The sequence below is a fragment of the Podarcis erhardii genome (genome assembly GCF_964252035.2).
Source record: "Podarcis erhardii genome assembly, chromosome: 1".
Taxonomy (NCBI): domain Eukaryota; kingdom Metazoa; phylum Chordata; class Lepidosauria; order Squamata; family Lacertidae; genus Podarcis; species Podarcis erhardii.
In genome coordinates, this window is record NC_138497.1 from 127,220,461 (window position 1) to 127,237,081 (window position 16,621).

At 42.4% G+C, this 16,621-nt stretch overlaps 1 protein-coding gene across 2 annotated transcripts in view; it reads left to right on the plus strand.

Moving 5' to 3' along the window:
• PLCL1 (phospholipase C like 1 (inactive)) overlaps positions 1-16,621 on the plus strand; it is a 194,261-nt gene that overhangs the window by 131,646 nt on the left and 45,994 nt on the right. The window contains exon 1 of one of the 2 annotated variants that reach the window (XM_081859527.1): positions 14,193-14,754. The exons of the other annotated variant lie outside the window; for it this stretch is intronic. Coding sequence (XP_081715653.1) covers positions 14,239-14,754 — 516 coding nt within the window. The 5' untranslated portion in view covers positions 14,193-14,238. Of the gene's footprint in view, positions 1-14,192; positions 14,755-16,621 lie in introns of those variants that run through there. 2 annotated transcript variants of the gene reach the window in all.

Sequence of the window (16,621 nt, forward strand, 5' to 3'; positions counted from 1 at the left end):
GTTATCTGATTGTACATTTGTATTTTATTGATTCATGGCTTTTGAAAACCATCCAAAGGACTTCGTTGATGGACAGAATTAAAAAATGAGAAATGAATAAATATCTCATCAAGGAGTAAACAATTCACTTTCAATTTCTTCCCTCCACTCCTTGCATACTTGATCTATGAGAGGGTTATGTAGCCTGAGGAACGTGGTGCAGGAAATATAGTATAGCATGGTTATAACAATAGCTAAAGAAAGCCAACAAGATATGCCATAGGCCAGATCCTGAACAAGAATTGCTTTAACAAAACAAATTCCTTCCAGTAGCACCTTAAAGACCAACTAAGTCAGTTCTTGGTATGAGCTTTCGTGTGCATGCACACTTCTTCAGATACACTGAAACAGAAGTTACCAGACCCTTCTATATAGTGAGAAGGTGGGGAGGGGTATTACTCAGAAGGGTGGTGGGAATGGGTGATTGGCAGATAGCTGTGATGAGCCTGTTGACGACTCTTAACGACTGCAATAGGTCTTACAGGAAAAAGCAAGGGGTGAAAAGTTGAAAAATGGCTTTGTCATGTATAATGAGATAAGAATCCAAGGTCTTGGTTCAGACCAGGTTTCTCCATTGTTTTGAGTTTGGTGATAAGTTGTAATTCAGCAGCTTCTCTTTCCAGTCTATTTCTGAAATTCCTTTGTAGTAAAACAGCTACTTTGAGATCTTGTATAGAATGTCCTGGGAGATTGAAATGTTCTCCTACTGGTTTCTCTGTCTTGTGATTCCTGATGTCCGATTTATGTCCGTTTATTCTTTGGCGTAAGGTCTGGCCTGTTTGTCCAATATAGAGAGCTGAAGGACACTGTTGGCATTTTATGGCATACACAATGTTAGACGATGAGCAATTAAATAGTCCCGAGATGGACTATTTAATTGCTCATCGTCTAACATTGTGTATGCCATAAAATGCCAACAGTGTCCTTCAGCTCTCTATATTGGACAAACAGGCCAGACCTTACGCCAAAGAATAAACGGACATAAATCGGACATCAGGAATCACAAGACAGAGAAACCAGTAGGAGAACATTTCAATCTCCCAGGACATTCTATACAAGATCTCAAAGTAGCTGTTTTACTACAAAGGAATTTCAGAAATAGACTGGAAAGAGAAGCTGCTGAATTACAACTTATCACCAAACTCAAAACAATGGAGAAACCTGGTCTGAACAAAGACCTTGGATTCTTATCTCATTATACATGACAAAGCCATTTTTCACCTTTTCACCCCTTGCTTTTTCCTGTAAGACCTATTGCAGTCGTTAAGAGTCGTCAACAGGCTCATCACAGCTATCTGCCAATCACCCATTCCCACCACCCTTCTGAGTAATACCCCTCCCCACCTTCTCACTATATAGAAGGGTCTGGAAACTTCTGTTTCAGTGTATCTGAAGAAGTGTGCATGCACACGAAAGCTCATACCAAGAACTGACTTAGTTGGTCTTTAAGGTGCTACTGGAAGGAATTTGTTTTGTTTTGACTATGGCAGACCAACACGGCTACCTATCTGTAACAAGAATTGCTTTGTGAGTCATATTTGATAGGTAGGTGGGGCCACCCAGCTGCCAACAGTGTGAAGCCATTATGACATCATATGATTGACAGATGGGCAGGGCAGGGCAGCTCGCCAGTCAAAATCCTCTTCAGTATTAAAACAGGAGGGTGGGGGAGGCTTTCAAAAGCCCTTGTGAGCCTCTTCCCCTATAAGATTGGGATTGGGAAAGCGGTGGGGGAAAGACTTGCAATCTGTATATGATCTGGGTCATCGAGATCTCTCCTCCTTTGCATTAACTATCCAATTTTTCAATAATGTTTCTAACATCCTCTAGGGAATTTGCCAATTTCGGGATTGTAGTTATAGGCAAATTATTTTAACAATTTACCATATATTTCCATGTATAAGGCTAGGGTTTGGTTTTTTTTTTTTTTTTTTACCAAAATTGGGGCTTCTCTTATAGATGAGTAGTGCTGAGAGGTGTTTTCTTAATTTGGAGTCCTCAAAAATAGGAGGCGTCTTATACGTGGTGGCGTCTTATACACGGAAAAATACGGTAGTTCATTATTTAATCCAAGGCATGTCTATGTAAAAATAATCTTGGAAGGTTGAGTGGCTCAGAATGCAAGCCTAATGGGTAATTTCAAGGGATATAAAACATTGGTTTAGCTTTTATAAACCACCCACAGTGGCTTGATTTCATGATGCCTTCTTTGTTTTCGTGATCCATTTTTTCCCCTTTAAAATGAGCCTGGTGAAAGGCAATTTGGAGAGTGTACTTCATTTTCTATGAGGCTTCCCCCTGAAAAGCTTATTTATTTTAGTGAATAAAACACCTTCTTCCTTCTGCAGGAGATCATTAGTGCTGATGAGATTAGAGATTTATATCTATGGGTCCAAGTCGTTAGTCATAATTTAATCAACACATTTGAAAATGTTTCCCCTTGTAAAACTCCAATGACTTTATGTAATCTGTCAGGCTTATCGAGAAACATGTCTTTAGTATTTTTCTAGTTTAAGCATAATGAACTGCAGAGCAGGATACATCATCAGCACAATCTGCAGGATATTTTATTTCCATCTGCACCAAGATAAATTGGGGAGGCAGATGCAGTTGACAGAGGGTCCCTGGGTTTAAAGTCACTTTCCATTTCTCTTGTGCAAGGTGAGGAAGCTGATGCTACCCAGATGTTGCTAGACTGCAACTTCTGTTATCCCAAATCAACCACAATCTCTGTGGTTGCTGGCCCATGTGAAGCCTTCTGCTGTATGGCAGCCTGTCTGGAATGTGATGCAAATGACTCCCTTCAGTATCCCACATTCGGGCTTCATCATGATTCCACAGTATATCTTTTCAGATGTTCAGCGTTTGTGCATCTTCAATGTGTGGCATGGGGATCTCAACAGTAAACCTCATGTATGGAGTTGAATGTGTGTATGAAGGAATGCCCCATGTTACACAAAGAAATTCAGTGTTCAGGGAGCTGATGAATGGACAGAAGTCAGAGGTGGGTCGGACAGGTGCAGTCCTCCTTTTTAGAATGGTATAAAGTACACACTGTCTGAAGAGGGCTCAATTCCCCTACTGCTTTCTTCCTCCTGCAACAAACAAAACCAACTTTACCAGTGGGGGAATGGGTGCAATTGCTCAAAATTCATCCAATTCTTTTAAAACAATATTTAATTGTTTTTTTTAAAAAAATACAATAACCATTTTGAAAGGTGACAAGTTTTAGAATAACAAGCAAGTGTAATCCATGACACATATATGTTCTAGTCAGAGACTGAAAGATGTTGAAGTCAATCAATTAAGGAAAAAATGATAGTGCAAAAAAGCCCAGGTTCTTCTTTCCAAAGCTAATTGTTATGTGCGTGCAAAGGTTAAGCAATGACCTAGCTGAGTTCAGATTGTTAGATTTGAGCTGATATAGAGTCACACAGACATCCACATGACACAACTGGCACGTGTCCAAGTGCTTCATCTGAACAGGGTTGTGGAGTGCAGAACAAGGTCTGTTGCGAGCCCAGTGGAATGTACAATTTTATATTTCAACTTTATCTGGCATTTTTACAGCCTGTGAGCTTCAGAATTCAAATCAAATTATCAGGTTGGCTTGTTAGGAGTATCTATTTTTGTAGATGAAATAAATCATACCTGTTCTCAGCAAACGACAAGTATGGGATGGTTACCATATCTCAGCAACAAAGGTTATCGGTTCTCATTCTTCAGGACCCTGAAACACATTCTTAGGACATTTTGCTTGAAAAATTCATTCCCGGGCATTAGAATTTCCATCCATCAAAGGGCATCCAAAAGTTCTCTTTGGTGCTCTTTAACGTTCGTTAAGCAAATGCCACCTTTTGGGATCTTTTTTTAGCTTGCCATTTAAGACACATTCAAAATGTGTGTGTCTGCTAAGGATGTACATGCACTCCTGTAGTCATGGAAGGACTGTTGCATACCTCATAATATAGCATCTGCTTCACACACCCCAGAGGAGGACATGGGTTCATGAAAACAAGTGAAACTAAATCCAAAGATGTTCTTCTGCTTGCGCAGAAGCATAATAATGCCTCTAGTTCAGGGTGACTGTTCAGATGCTGGTAGACTTTAGATCCTATCATGCCTGGCTATTGGACTTGTTGGCTGGGGGCTGATGGGAGTTGGAGTCTGGCAGCATCCAGAGATGTTCATGTTAAATGTTCAGTAAACACACAAGCAGGGCAGGGCGCAGAGGGACAAACATGATAGCACTGCCCCTCTTGCTGTTCCCATTGCACTCCAGATTGTGGGTGATGTTCTTCTGAAACAGGGACCTTTTGACCTCATGGAGGCTCCACACATGATTTAGAACCCTGCTTGTCACTAGCAAAGGAGGCTCTCACCCTCCAACCCATGGAAGGTGATGAGAACATTGACAGGGGGCTAGAGGGTAGAGCTAGTGCATTTGTCCCCTCAGCCCCCACTTGTCCTTAGTTAATACTTAAACACCGAAAGATGGCAAAAATCTGGTCCTGCCAGTGTTGTGACACTGCACACCCTGTAGGGGCTTTTGATCTGTGAGATGGCGAGATGCATCAGCTTTACCTTGAACTCCACCTGCTCATTTAATTTTGTGCTCTGTTAAGCAATAGCCCTATACACACTTACCTGGGAGTGCAGCCTCAATGAATAAACTAGGTCTTAGCTACTAAAACCACATGCCAGATGCTCAGATGCTAACAGCTTGGGAATCTATTAATGGGGCATATCACAGCTTTTTCTCAACCACAGAAGTCTTGGTTCAGGCCTGGTGCACACAGATACCAAAGGGCTTTGTGTTAAAGATTCAGAAAACCAAGCTTGGGCAGCATGAAATGGCATATAAAGAGTGGGTTGCCCCTAGAAGGCAGATGCTGGAAGCCTTTTGGAAAAAATATGGAACCCATTCCTAGATTATTTGGATCAGCTCTCAGTGTTCTTTATTGTCACCATCAATCAGCACACAGACCCTGTCTACTCCTCCCAGGCTCTCTTAATAAGAGAAAATGTAGCTTACCTATATTCAAACCAAACAGTCATCTGGGTTTTCAGTCCAACTTCATCTTCAGATGTGAGAAACCTGTAGGGCAGAACAGCAAAGAGGAAATTAGTCCATAGCTGCTAATAAACAAATACAGATTTGAGGGCTGCAGGAGGAAATGGACAGATATGTCCTTAGAGAACAATTTGCTGATGGTGCCTGCAGGGTTTGATCTTAGTGGAGCAAGTACTAAGCTTCTGAAAATCCCTACTGCATAGGTTGCTCATCAGATTTAATGCTGAGCCTTCCTTGAGAAATTAAATGTATAACAATCAAAAATACACTTTGTGCATCCCTTGCAAATCAAAATGGAATGATAATCAGTGTGTACAGTATTCTAGAACAACATCTCTTTAAAAGAAAGAGTTGTTTAATTTTTTTGGCTATAAATGTTAAATGGGATGTTACAATGTCTAGATCTTTATCTTTGATTAGCTGTTTATTGGATGGTCAGCAAAACACATTCCAGAAGCATGCATGCATTAATAATGGCTGCTCTCCAGTGGGATACATAAAGTTAAAGCAGAAAACAATTTCTGGCAAGTAATAATAATTAGTGTTTCTTTCCTAGAAAAATAGGTGCCGGTATTCATCATGAAGTTGTTACAGTAAGTGTCGCACTTTTAAACCAAAAAAGGAGAGAAGTGCTGAAAAGAGGCACTGATAATAATAATCATGGTTGAAGCAACTGATCCTTTTTAAGAAATATTTTTTAGCTTCCAAAAAAACCCCAACAGTAGGTAAAGGGGCTATTTCTAGAAAAAGCACCCCTCCTGCAATAATTAATGCAGTTCTTACTGTGCTATTGAGCATGATCCAGATGTTTCCCCTCAAGATAATGCTGCACACATTGAATGCACCCAGCCACACTCAAACAACAATATTTTCTTGCTGGGAAAATACAACTTCCTTTCCACATAAAACTGTGTGGGTATTGTTGTCTGAGTATCATCGTTATCTAGGACAGTGCTTGCTGTGTGAATCATCCTTCAGACATTACCTGGTTGGAATCAAGGAATGACAATGTGCTGATCACCCACCTACAATATCTATAATGCTTGAAGCCATGCTTTGTCCTAATTACCATTGTATATATGGAGATGTGAGTTGCTTTTACAGATGGTTTTGTTGTCTTACTCGCCCTTGTTGCCTCTCCAGGTAGAGCTGGGAATGTTACTTGCCTGAAACCCTGGTAATGTGTCCTTTTCTTCATGTTCATCTTACCAAGGAGACCAGATACTGTGTAAAAGCCCATGATTACCCTTCTTATATCCTTCTCTTTCACACATTGTGTTCCTCCGTTGCTCCATTATCATCATTTTTAGCCACGTGCTGCCGCCTTTGCTTCTTTTTAAAATGTCTGCTACTTATTTGATACACCCCTTTAACGGCAACTCTGCATCACTGCTGACATTTAATTTTCAGCTAAAGCGTTTTAATTAAAATCTGACATCATTTGGCGAGGTAAATGAAAGTGGACTGGAATTACACTTGCAGATTGGACTGGCGTGAATTTATGTATCGGTTTCAGAGAAATTGACATCACATTAATTCTAATAGCAGCAATAAACTGGATAGGAAATAGGCATTCTGAGTGGGGATGGGGGAAGTTTAATAGATTTCTGAGAACATTATAGACCTATTATATTACAACATACCGTAATCACTACACCTAGGGTTGCCATGCATCCTTAGGTTACAGAGGACAGTTGTCTGTATGAAGACCTGCCAGAGAAAGTCTTCTCTTTGAAGGTACCCAGCTTTTGGAGGCATCTGGTATCTGAAGGGCCGTCAAGTCCAAGTCTGCTTTAGAGATGAAGAACCCCAAGTAAGGAGAGCAAGAGAGGCCTTGAAGGTGCCTGCCAATATATTCATACCTGGACAGTCAATTGAACAGGCACACAGGCAACCCATCAACAACCTTCACCACTTTGGTGAATGGTCTTGGATTTCTGTTTCAATAGTCATGATTTATAAATTTGCAGCAATACATATAAATTAGTATCTGCATTTTTTTTTGTAAAAAAAGAAGAAGAAGCAAATTAGTGTCTTCTTTTGGTCTCTTTTCTAGTGAAGCTTTTCCTGTTTTTTAGAAATTTTGTAAGTAGTCACCCTCTCAAATGTGGGTTATTCACCCATATCAGCCCCATTTGATTTAAGTTCAATCAGGAAAGTTATGCTGTTAAGATACTTAGTCATCAGCTGCTGTAGCCATGCTGAATGTCTGCACAAGCTGCAGTGTTAAGCCTATTCTTAAAATTATTATTACTACTATTATTTTAAAATTAACCCAGCAATCTTCCAGCCAGAAGAAAGTTGTGGACAGATCAAATGCTAGGCTACTATGTAATGATCAGATAGTTTGTGTGTGTACGTGCATGTGTGCGCACACACAGAGAGAGAGAGAAAGACAGAAGGAAGGAAGGAAGGAAGGAAGGAAGGAAGGAAGGAAAGAAAGAAAGAAAGAAAGAAAGAAAGAAAGAAAGAAAGAAAGAAAGAAATGGTGAAATAAAAATTAAGCGGTAACATCCTAAACTTTTGCAATATAAACAGTAATGTGTCAGGACCTACTAATTTAACATTTGATGTCAGCTGAATGTGTTGAAGCATTCCTTCATATTCATGAACACAATCTTAATTGAAAGATGCCGATCAAGGTCAGTGGCAGCCCATACAAAAATCTGAGTGGTATCGTCTAATTTGTCAATATATATATCAGAAAATGCAATCCATAGATAATTGCCATTGTAAGAGAGCTGATGGTATGATGAAACCAAACCATGTCTGCCAGGGTCTCAGGAGCAGGCAGCATGGTGCCTTTCAGATGTTGCTGGACTACAGTTCCCATCGTCCCTGACTGTCCAAAAACATCTGGAGGGAACCATGTTTGCCGTCTCTGCCCCACCTCATGAGAGCCATTTGTTTGTGAGCAGGTCCTGTAAGTCTGGATCAGCATGGGGGGGCTAAGGGTCTGGATCAGCATGGGGGGGCTAAGGGTCTTCCTAACAGTCTTCCTCCTCTCTCCTTCTGGGCAGGATGCTTCTTCCACAGCTGGGCTTCCCTACATACGACTCTCCACACATTTACTTTGGGTCCATGAAATGCTGACCCTGTCACGCTGGAGCTGAAGAGGGGCCTCTCCACACAGCTAGGGTAACATTTAATGGGGCGCTGAGTCATTGCTTTATCATCACTGATAAAAGTGCTGAGGAATCTGTAGGAGACCTATGTTGCAGTAGCAAAATGAATTTTTAAAAGACCGATCTGCTTACAAAATTTCCCATTTGAAATACTCCCCAGATGTCAGGGTTCCCAATGACTTGTTCTTTTGTATTGAGCAGCAGCAACAAATGAGTCATTTATCCTTCGCCTATTTGCAGTCTCCAGACCTGGTTCAGGCTATAACTCGCTACAGTTTTTTGCCCCTTTCCCACCCTCCCTTACAGGTCTACCAGTGTGCAATTTTCATCGCGATTGCTTTTGATGCCATGATTTAATCAACGTGCACCATGCTGTAACGTGTTAGTAACTGGCACAAAAGGGAAAAAGTTACCTTATGCCTCATTCTGGAGGCAGAAACCTCTCCTACTGTTGCTGCTCTGCCGCCAGAAATCAGGGGAAGCTTTGGTTCCACTAGATGCAAAGTCATAACTTTATCTGGAGCTCCTTGCTCACCCACCGGCAAACAGGAGGGAAAAAAGAGTAAAATGATGGGGAATGAAGAGGGGGAGAATCCTGAAAAAGCTCTCCTCCCCACCTTATTTCCCTGCACGTGCGAACCCAGCAGAACTTAGGAAGTGGCAGTAGATCCACCACGGATTCTCTTTCTCTCACCCCTTTAGGATTGCTCTTGTAAACAGCAATGCAGGGCACCCTATATTAAAAAGTCACGGAATAAAGGGCTTGGTGGTTTATTGAAAGGCCAGTACAGGAGGTATCTCCCAAGACATTTTAGCACCTAGGGTGAACCACAAATGCCCCCACCCCCTGGCCAGGGAAGAAGGGGTGAATGAAGACCTAAAGGTGAAACTCGGAAAATTAGAATATTGTGGGAAAGTTCCTTTATTTCAGTTTTCATCAGCTGTACGCCGTAATCATCACAGTTATAACAAATAAAGGCTTGACATATCTCGCTTTGCATGTCATGAGTCTGTCATATATTAGTTTCACCTTTTAAGTTGAATTACTGAAATGAAATTTTCCACGATATTCTAATTTTCTGAGTTTCACCTGTATATCTGGAACAAGAGGAAAATAAAGATCTACATCTGGAACAGTAGCGGGGAGGGTAGAGGAATCAAATCAGCCTTACCCAATGGGTGAAGTGGGAATGAAAGGCTGTTGCAGAGGGAAAAGGGGCCTACTCTGAATCATGCTGGGGGGGGGGGGAGAGGCCCAGGAGACACTAAAGGGCAGCCCTCGTGTTCCCTCCCCAGGGGTGGAAAAAGGCCAGCAGTGCCTCCTATTCACCAAGAGACTGCTGTAGAGGTGGCATGGGGGGGGGGTGCAGCAAGAGGCCATGTATTCCTTAAAAGAGATGTTCTCTGCTGCGAAGGAGAGAACGCGGGATGCCTTTTCTAAGATGGTCCCTTCTGTTTAAAGGTTTCCTTGAAGGAAAGTGACCGTAGCTCACTGCTGAGCATATAGAAGGTCTCAAGTTTAACCCCCAGCATCTGCAGGTAGGGTCAGGAGGGACACTTTTTTTAAACCCTGGAGAGTTGCGGCTACCCAGTGCAGACATTACAGAGTTAGCTGGAGCAATGGTTTGACTCCTATGTTCACTAAAGTCAAGAGACTGAAATGTGTCCAGTGCTGCAATCCTATACAGTGGTACCTCGGTTTAAGAACAGTCCTGTTTACGAACGATTTGGTTTACGAACTCCCCCCAAAATCGGAAGTAGTGTCCCGGTTTGCAAACTTTACCTCGGTCTACAAACGGAAACCGAACGGTGGAAGGGCACTGGTGGTGGGAGGCCTCATTAGGGAAAGCGTGCCTTGGTTTAAGAACGTTTTGGTTTAAGAATGGACTTCAGGAACGGATTAAGTTCGTAAACCGAGGTACCACTGTACTGATTTACCTGGAATGAAGTTGCTTAGACCTCTATGAGATTTTTATTTCTTTAGGCACATTGCATTGTACATTTGAAGCGAAGACCCATACCTGTAAGTTTCTCTTCATGTTGTAAGCCGATAGAAACTCAGAGGGAAAAATTCTTGAATTTATTCTGTATTTTTACTGGAAATTGTTGTGGCAGCAGAACTTCTTCAAGGGCTTACATTTAAACCATGTGTTGAAAGGATCTTTGAGAGCCACCCTATAATCAGCTGCATTCAATTATACTTGGCATCTAGACTTTTGTATTAGCGTTGTGATAAATTACAAAATGAAAATCTTGGAACAAATAAAATGTGTCTCTGAGCTGTAGGGATAATGGTAGGGTTGGCCTAATGTACTGGTTTAATTGGCTTTCTCCTTATTTTAATCCTAATTGTCATTGAGCTGTAACAGATTGATGGGTGAAGCAAATTATCTTGCTGTAAAAATATCCATTGATACTATAGCAGTAGACCTTTTTAAGTACTGGAAGCTTAGAAGTATGTTTTTTGTTTGTTTTGCTTTTTCCAGACTGCTTGGTGACTCTACCTCTTCTTTACTTCCCTCTCGGGCAACTGTGTGAGCTGTGGATGGCACCTTATATCAGAGTTCATCTACACAACGTATAACACTGTGTTGAGAAAGCCTCTCCTCCTTCCGGAGGCAAGCGATTGTGAGCGGGAGATGATTCCCGCGTCACGCAGGGGGCATTCTGCCCCCTGCCCTCTCATCACATCATCGCTGGCGCGCCACACCTCCCAGTTGGGCACCCAATTGGGTGCCACCGCGGGGGGCGTGGTTTAGCCGCTCAAATGCAGCCGCGCCAGTTCTCCCCCCCCCATTGCGCTTCAGATTTTCCATGAGTCACCCACCCACCACTCCCTTTAGGGCGTAGCTTCTTGCTTGACCTTGCTATGGACCCATGGTTGGTCGCCCTGGTTGCCCAGGCAACCTGGTAGGAATTTTTTCCAATTGGCAAATTGGCACCGGCCTCTTGGTTTTCTTTGCCTACCTCGTAGCAATCGTCACAACTTTCTTGGTATTTGGTGGTTAGGCATTGGAATGTGTTGTTGGTGTATGGAAGGGCAAGGTGTGGCCATCGCCTACCCCTTCACTTATGGGTATTCCGTTAAAGCAGTGTTTTTCAACCTTTTTTGGGCAAAGGCACACTTGTTTCATGAAAAAATTCACGAGGCACACCACCATTAGAAAATGTTAAAAAATTTAACTCTGTGCCTATATTGACTATATATAAAGTAATTCTCTTGAATAGGAATCAAATAAACACAAAGAAAGTATTTTATAATTACTTTATTATGAAATAGTAAGTAAACAGAAATATGAAAAATTATAAAATACTTTATTTTTAAATCTTTTGAATTTTTCAATTTTTCCCGCGGCACACCAGGCAACATCTCGCGGCACACTAGTGTGCTACGGAACAGTGGTTGAAAAACACTGCGTTAAAGGAATCCGGCAGTCGTGGATCCTGTCCAATGCCCTGTGCAGCACGGCGCCATGGCACGACCCTCGGTGACATCAGGGGGGAGCTTATAGTTGTATTGGCATCAACAGACTTCCCCTACTGGTGGTTAACCCCTCATCAGGCTCACCCCTCTCCAAGTGGATGGAGTCAAATTTGCTGTGGTCCAATGCCTAAGCCAATACCTTCTCACATGCTGTAATCAATAAAGTTGTGGCCTTTTCTTTCCCATTAACCTAATATTCTGTGTCCACGTGTCTTCATTCCCCAAGCGGGGATCGGGTCCTCGAATCACAAATACATGGGAGGGTGAAAATAGAACATAATGACATTGGCCTCATCATTTAGAGGAACTTTTGGTGCTCCAGATGTTGCTGTACTAAACTCTCACCAGCCCAGCAAGCACGGCCAGTCACCAGGGGTGATGGGAATTGTCGTACAGCTGCATCTGGAGGGCCAAAAGTTCCCCTTGCCTGATCTAGAATAATAGAAACAAATGTTGTTGTTTGTTTCCTAAGAGCGTAGATGCAGAGCAGTATTGAAGAGTCTTCTCAGTGGGCACCGCTTCATTCCCATTATTTATGATGTTCAGCTGTGACTGCTGTTGCTTATGTCCCCAAAATGTCATCACCCACGCTCAAGCCTAATGAGAACTGGGCATGCTCAGTCGCCACAGAATGCTGACTGCATGTGGAGAGAATGAGCAGAAAAGAGGGAATGCAAAGTAAAGTGTGGTTTGGGATTTTTTTACTTTTTATTTTGTAGTGATATTTTTAGTTCTGTCATTTTGGCATATAGCCAAACACATTATCTCCTCCCCTCCTTCACATCCCCTTGCCCCCTTCCCACCAGGTGTGGAGGTTTAAGTGGTACTTGAAGCCTACAATTTTGTCCTGAATGTACTACAGATCATTCTAATATTTCACTATCCAAGAGAGATACCAATATTTACAAATAGAGAGAGATACCAATATTTACAAATAGAGGGTGTGAAGGAGCAAGCTTAAGGTTTTGATTTGTTCAAGCAGCTAGGACAGAATTTTTATTTTTTTTTAATTAAAACTCCCAAATTGTTATGCCTTTATCCAATATTTGATATTTTAAATAGATGTTTTGGTCCAAAAATAGAGAATCATGCCAACTATTTTCACAGTAAAGTTGTTTATTTTTTTTGTTCCTGTATTACATTCATCACCAATAGAAGGACAAAGGAGAGCATAGGCTTGCATAAAATTTGCATATGGAAATAATTGCTAAAAATTAAATAGAAATACAATACATCTCACCATAGTGAAGGAAACTGTAACCAGGTGCCTGCACTGTTAACAGGTGCCTGCATAGTTAGCACAGTTCTGGGTGCTGTTAATAGGCAACTTCAAGGCCCCTGTTTTCCCTTCCCTGTTTCCGCTTTAGGACTTGGACTGGAAGGCTCTCCAAATAGATGGCTGTCCTCTGTAGAGTAGGACATATGGACACACTTTTAAAGAATGTCTTCATGATTACCATTGGACTTGATTGTGAGCTGAAAAGAAGATGAGGTGTGTTGAAACAAATACAGCATTTGTCACATTAGAAAAGGTCTTGAGACCAGGACTTCCTTCTAGCTACAATATGATTGGGCTACTGCCTGTAAAGATGATTTGGAAGCACCAATTAATTCAGAATTCAGCTGCAAAAGTTCTGTCTGGTATGGGTTAGTGAAGCGATTATACACCAGTTCCATGTATTTTAAAAGGAAGCTCCTTTCACATTCACATCCATTCATTCACAGTCTCCTAATTTCCTCTAATTCAGTGCTCAAATTACAAATGAAAGGGTGGAGGATAATGATGTCTGTTCTCTGATTCCAAATAGTGCTCCCTTCCTCAATTGTAGCCAAAGTGGGCAGGGCAGGGCATTCTCTGTATTTTAAACATTTATCTAGTTTCATCTCAGAATCTACTAAGTCAGAATTCTTTCCACTAGAATGTACAGTCTAGGATAAAATCCACAAGGTGCTGAAGTGTGGGTTACAAATATTTAAACAAATTAGGTAAAGGTAAAGGGACCATTAGGCCCAGTCATGGTCGACTCTGGGGGTTGCGGTGCTCATCTCGCTTTACTGGCCGAGGGAGCCTGCGTGCAGCTTCCGGGTCATGTGGTCAGCATGACTAAGCTGCTTCTGGCGAACCAGAGCAGCACACGGAAACACCGTTTACCTTCCTGCCGGAGTGGTACCTATTTATCTACTTGCACTTTGACATGCTTTCGAACTGCTAGGTTGGCAGGAGCAGGGACCAAGCAACGGGAGCTCGCCCCGTCGCTGGGATTCAAACCGCCGACCTTCTGATCGGCAAGTCCTAGGCTCTGTGGTTTAACCCACAGCACCACCCGCGTCCCTTTAAACAAATTACCTAGCTGCATTAAAGCTGCAGTCATGAATTCTATCAGCTTCTGGCTGGGTACTGAGTGTTCTTTTTGTGCTTGATTGGCTGGCCTTAAGTTCTGACCAATAGGAAGGCAAGGCAGATACGCCATTTTGCCCACCCAGGTTGCCAGGGAACACAAGAGCAAGGTGCTTAAATGTTGAGTCCTCTGAAAGCGTTGACTGCTTGTATCCATTCTAGCAGCTCATCATCACAGTCTGTGGACTCTCCTACCCCATCCGGGGACTCATCGTCGCAGTCTGTGGTTGCTCCTACCCCGCCTGAAGGCACATCATCACAGTCTATAGCTGCTACTACCCTGTCTGGAGCCACATCATCCCTGTCTGTAGCTGTTCTTCCCCCATCTGGAGGCTCATCCTCACAGTCTGTAGCTGCTTGCATCTACTCATCGACGCAGTCTGTGGCTGTTCCTGCCTCATCTGAAGGCACATCCTCACAGTCTGTGACTTCTCATACCCAGTCTCAGGACTCACTGCCACAGCCCGTTGCCACTCCTACCCCACCTGGAGGCTCAGCGACACAATCTTTGGCTGCTTCTGCTGCCCAGTATGGAGGCACGTCGTCACAATTTTTGACCGTTCCTTCCACGTTCGGAAACACACCGTCACAATTCCTGACTCTTCCTGCCGAAGGCATATCGCTGGAGAAAGAGGCAAGGCAGAAATGGAGGGGTTGGGAAACAGGAATGAGTATATGGGCTCAGGATGCGCGTAAGGGAATCGATGAGTGGAGTGAGAAGACCTGGAGTTTGAGCACACTTGTTTTGCCCCTTGGATCCATTCCTGTTTGCCTCTGCTCTTTCTGTCTCATTCATACTTAGGTCTTCAAGCCCTGTGTTTACTTCTACACATTCATTTTGCTCACACTGACTGCTTCTCTCTTTCCTTCTCTAATCTGCCTGTGCCGTTCTGCCTGAGGCCTTGTTGACACATAGTGAAACTCCTGTGTCAAAGTCAGTGGATTCTCACAATGCTTTAACATTTCTCAGGTGTTTATTTTCTGGTTAACCATTTGAAAGTGGGAAGATTTTACATTGGGGGAGCAAGATTGTAAGCCTCCAGGTGTTTTGGAGCTGCAGCCCCTATCCTCTCTGACCATTGGCCATGTGCTGCAGTTGATGGGAGTTGGGAGTCCAGCAACATCTTCAGGCAAATCACTACCTCTAAAGGTTCCGTATGCTGAGCATTCTCAAAACTCTGTTACTCAGAGACTGTTAATAGATGAGTTCTGAAGCCGAGACTTGCCTTTCATAATAGACTTATATGCTACCCAGTGCCTACATAGAAGTCATATTTAATGGGGGCCATTGTGTGTTTCAAGGGGGAATTTGTTGTGGGCCATTGACACTCACATTACTGGATTTTGAAATGACAACTGGACTCTCTTTACTCTTACTTTCTCTTATTGTTGGTTAGTTCAGTAGAATTGCTTTGATTCCACTTCTATTTAAAAATCCTTGTAACTTAAAAAAAAATAATGCTTTCAATGTCGATGGAGATTAGAGTTGTAGGTCAGCAGTGGTATGGACCAGTGCTTTTTTCTCTAAAAAAATGTTTAGGAGTACTCTCATTTTGACTCAAGAAAATCACCATTTTATACTTCAAATCAGGACAAATAAATACAATAAATGAACAAAAGTACAAAGATTCACAAAATGTTTAGGGGTATGCATACCCCTGCATCCCCCCCACCCCGAAAAAAGCACTAGTATGGACAAACTTTTGTGTAGAATGGATTGTGGCTGGGCCACAGAAATGAGAATATATATATATATATGTCATGTATCAAATATTAACCAGCTGTTTAGACAGGGGTTATAATTTTGTGGTTTTCTTTTGTTCATCCTTCAGGATGCAGAGCAGAATTAAAGTGGTTTGATAATGTTGGTTTTTGTCTTGATCACCTTTATTTAACTCTGCCCCTTTGATTGCTGTTGTGCTGACAGTTATGCTACAAAAAAAATCTGTTAGTGTTTAAATTGCCCCAAGACTCTTTGTTTTTTATGTACTTGATGGCAGCCATGCCACAGCCGGCCCTCCTGTGGGGCAGAGTGAGGTAGCTGCTTGAGGCAGAAAATGTGAAGAGTGTAGGGAGAGTAATATCAAGGTGTTAAAAGCGCTGGGCTGTGTGTGTTCTGCACACATCCCTCATACCAGTTCTCCGCCCTCAAGTGTGGTGAAGAACACTGTCCAATCGCCAGTGTTGAAGTAGGAGCATGTGCCAGACTAGGGTTGCCATATTTCAAACAGTGAATCTGGACAGAAAAGTTGTTGAGCTTTTCTTTTTTCTGCCAAAGTTGTTGAGCTTCTTTTAGTTTTGCCCAAAGTTGTTGAGCTTTTTGGGTAAAAATGCCGTTTTTGAGCTATTTTTATGGAAATACGGCAAAAATGGCACTGCCAACATGGGTTGTCATACATCTGGATTTTACTGGACATTTTCCCAATTTCTGCCCCGGGCACTGCTGCTGACTGCAGTATTCCAGTTGTATTCAGGAAAATCCGGATGTATGGCAATCCTAT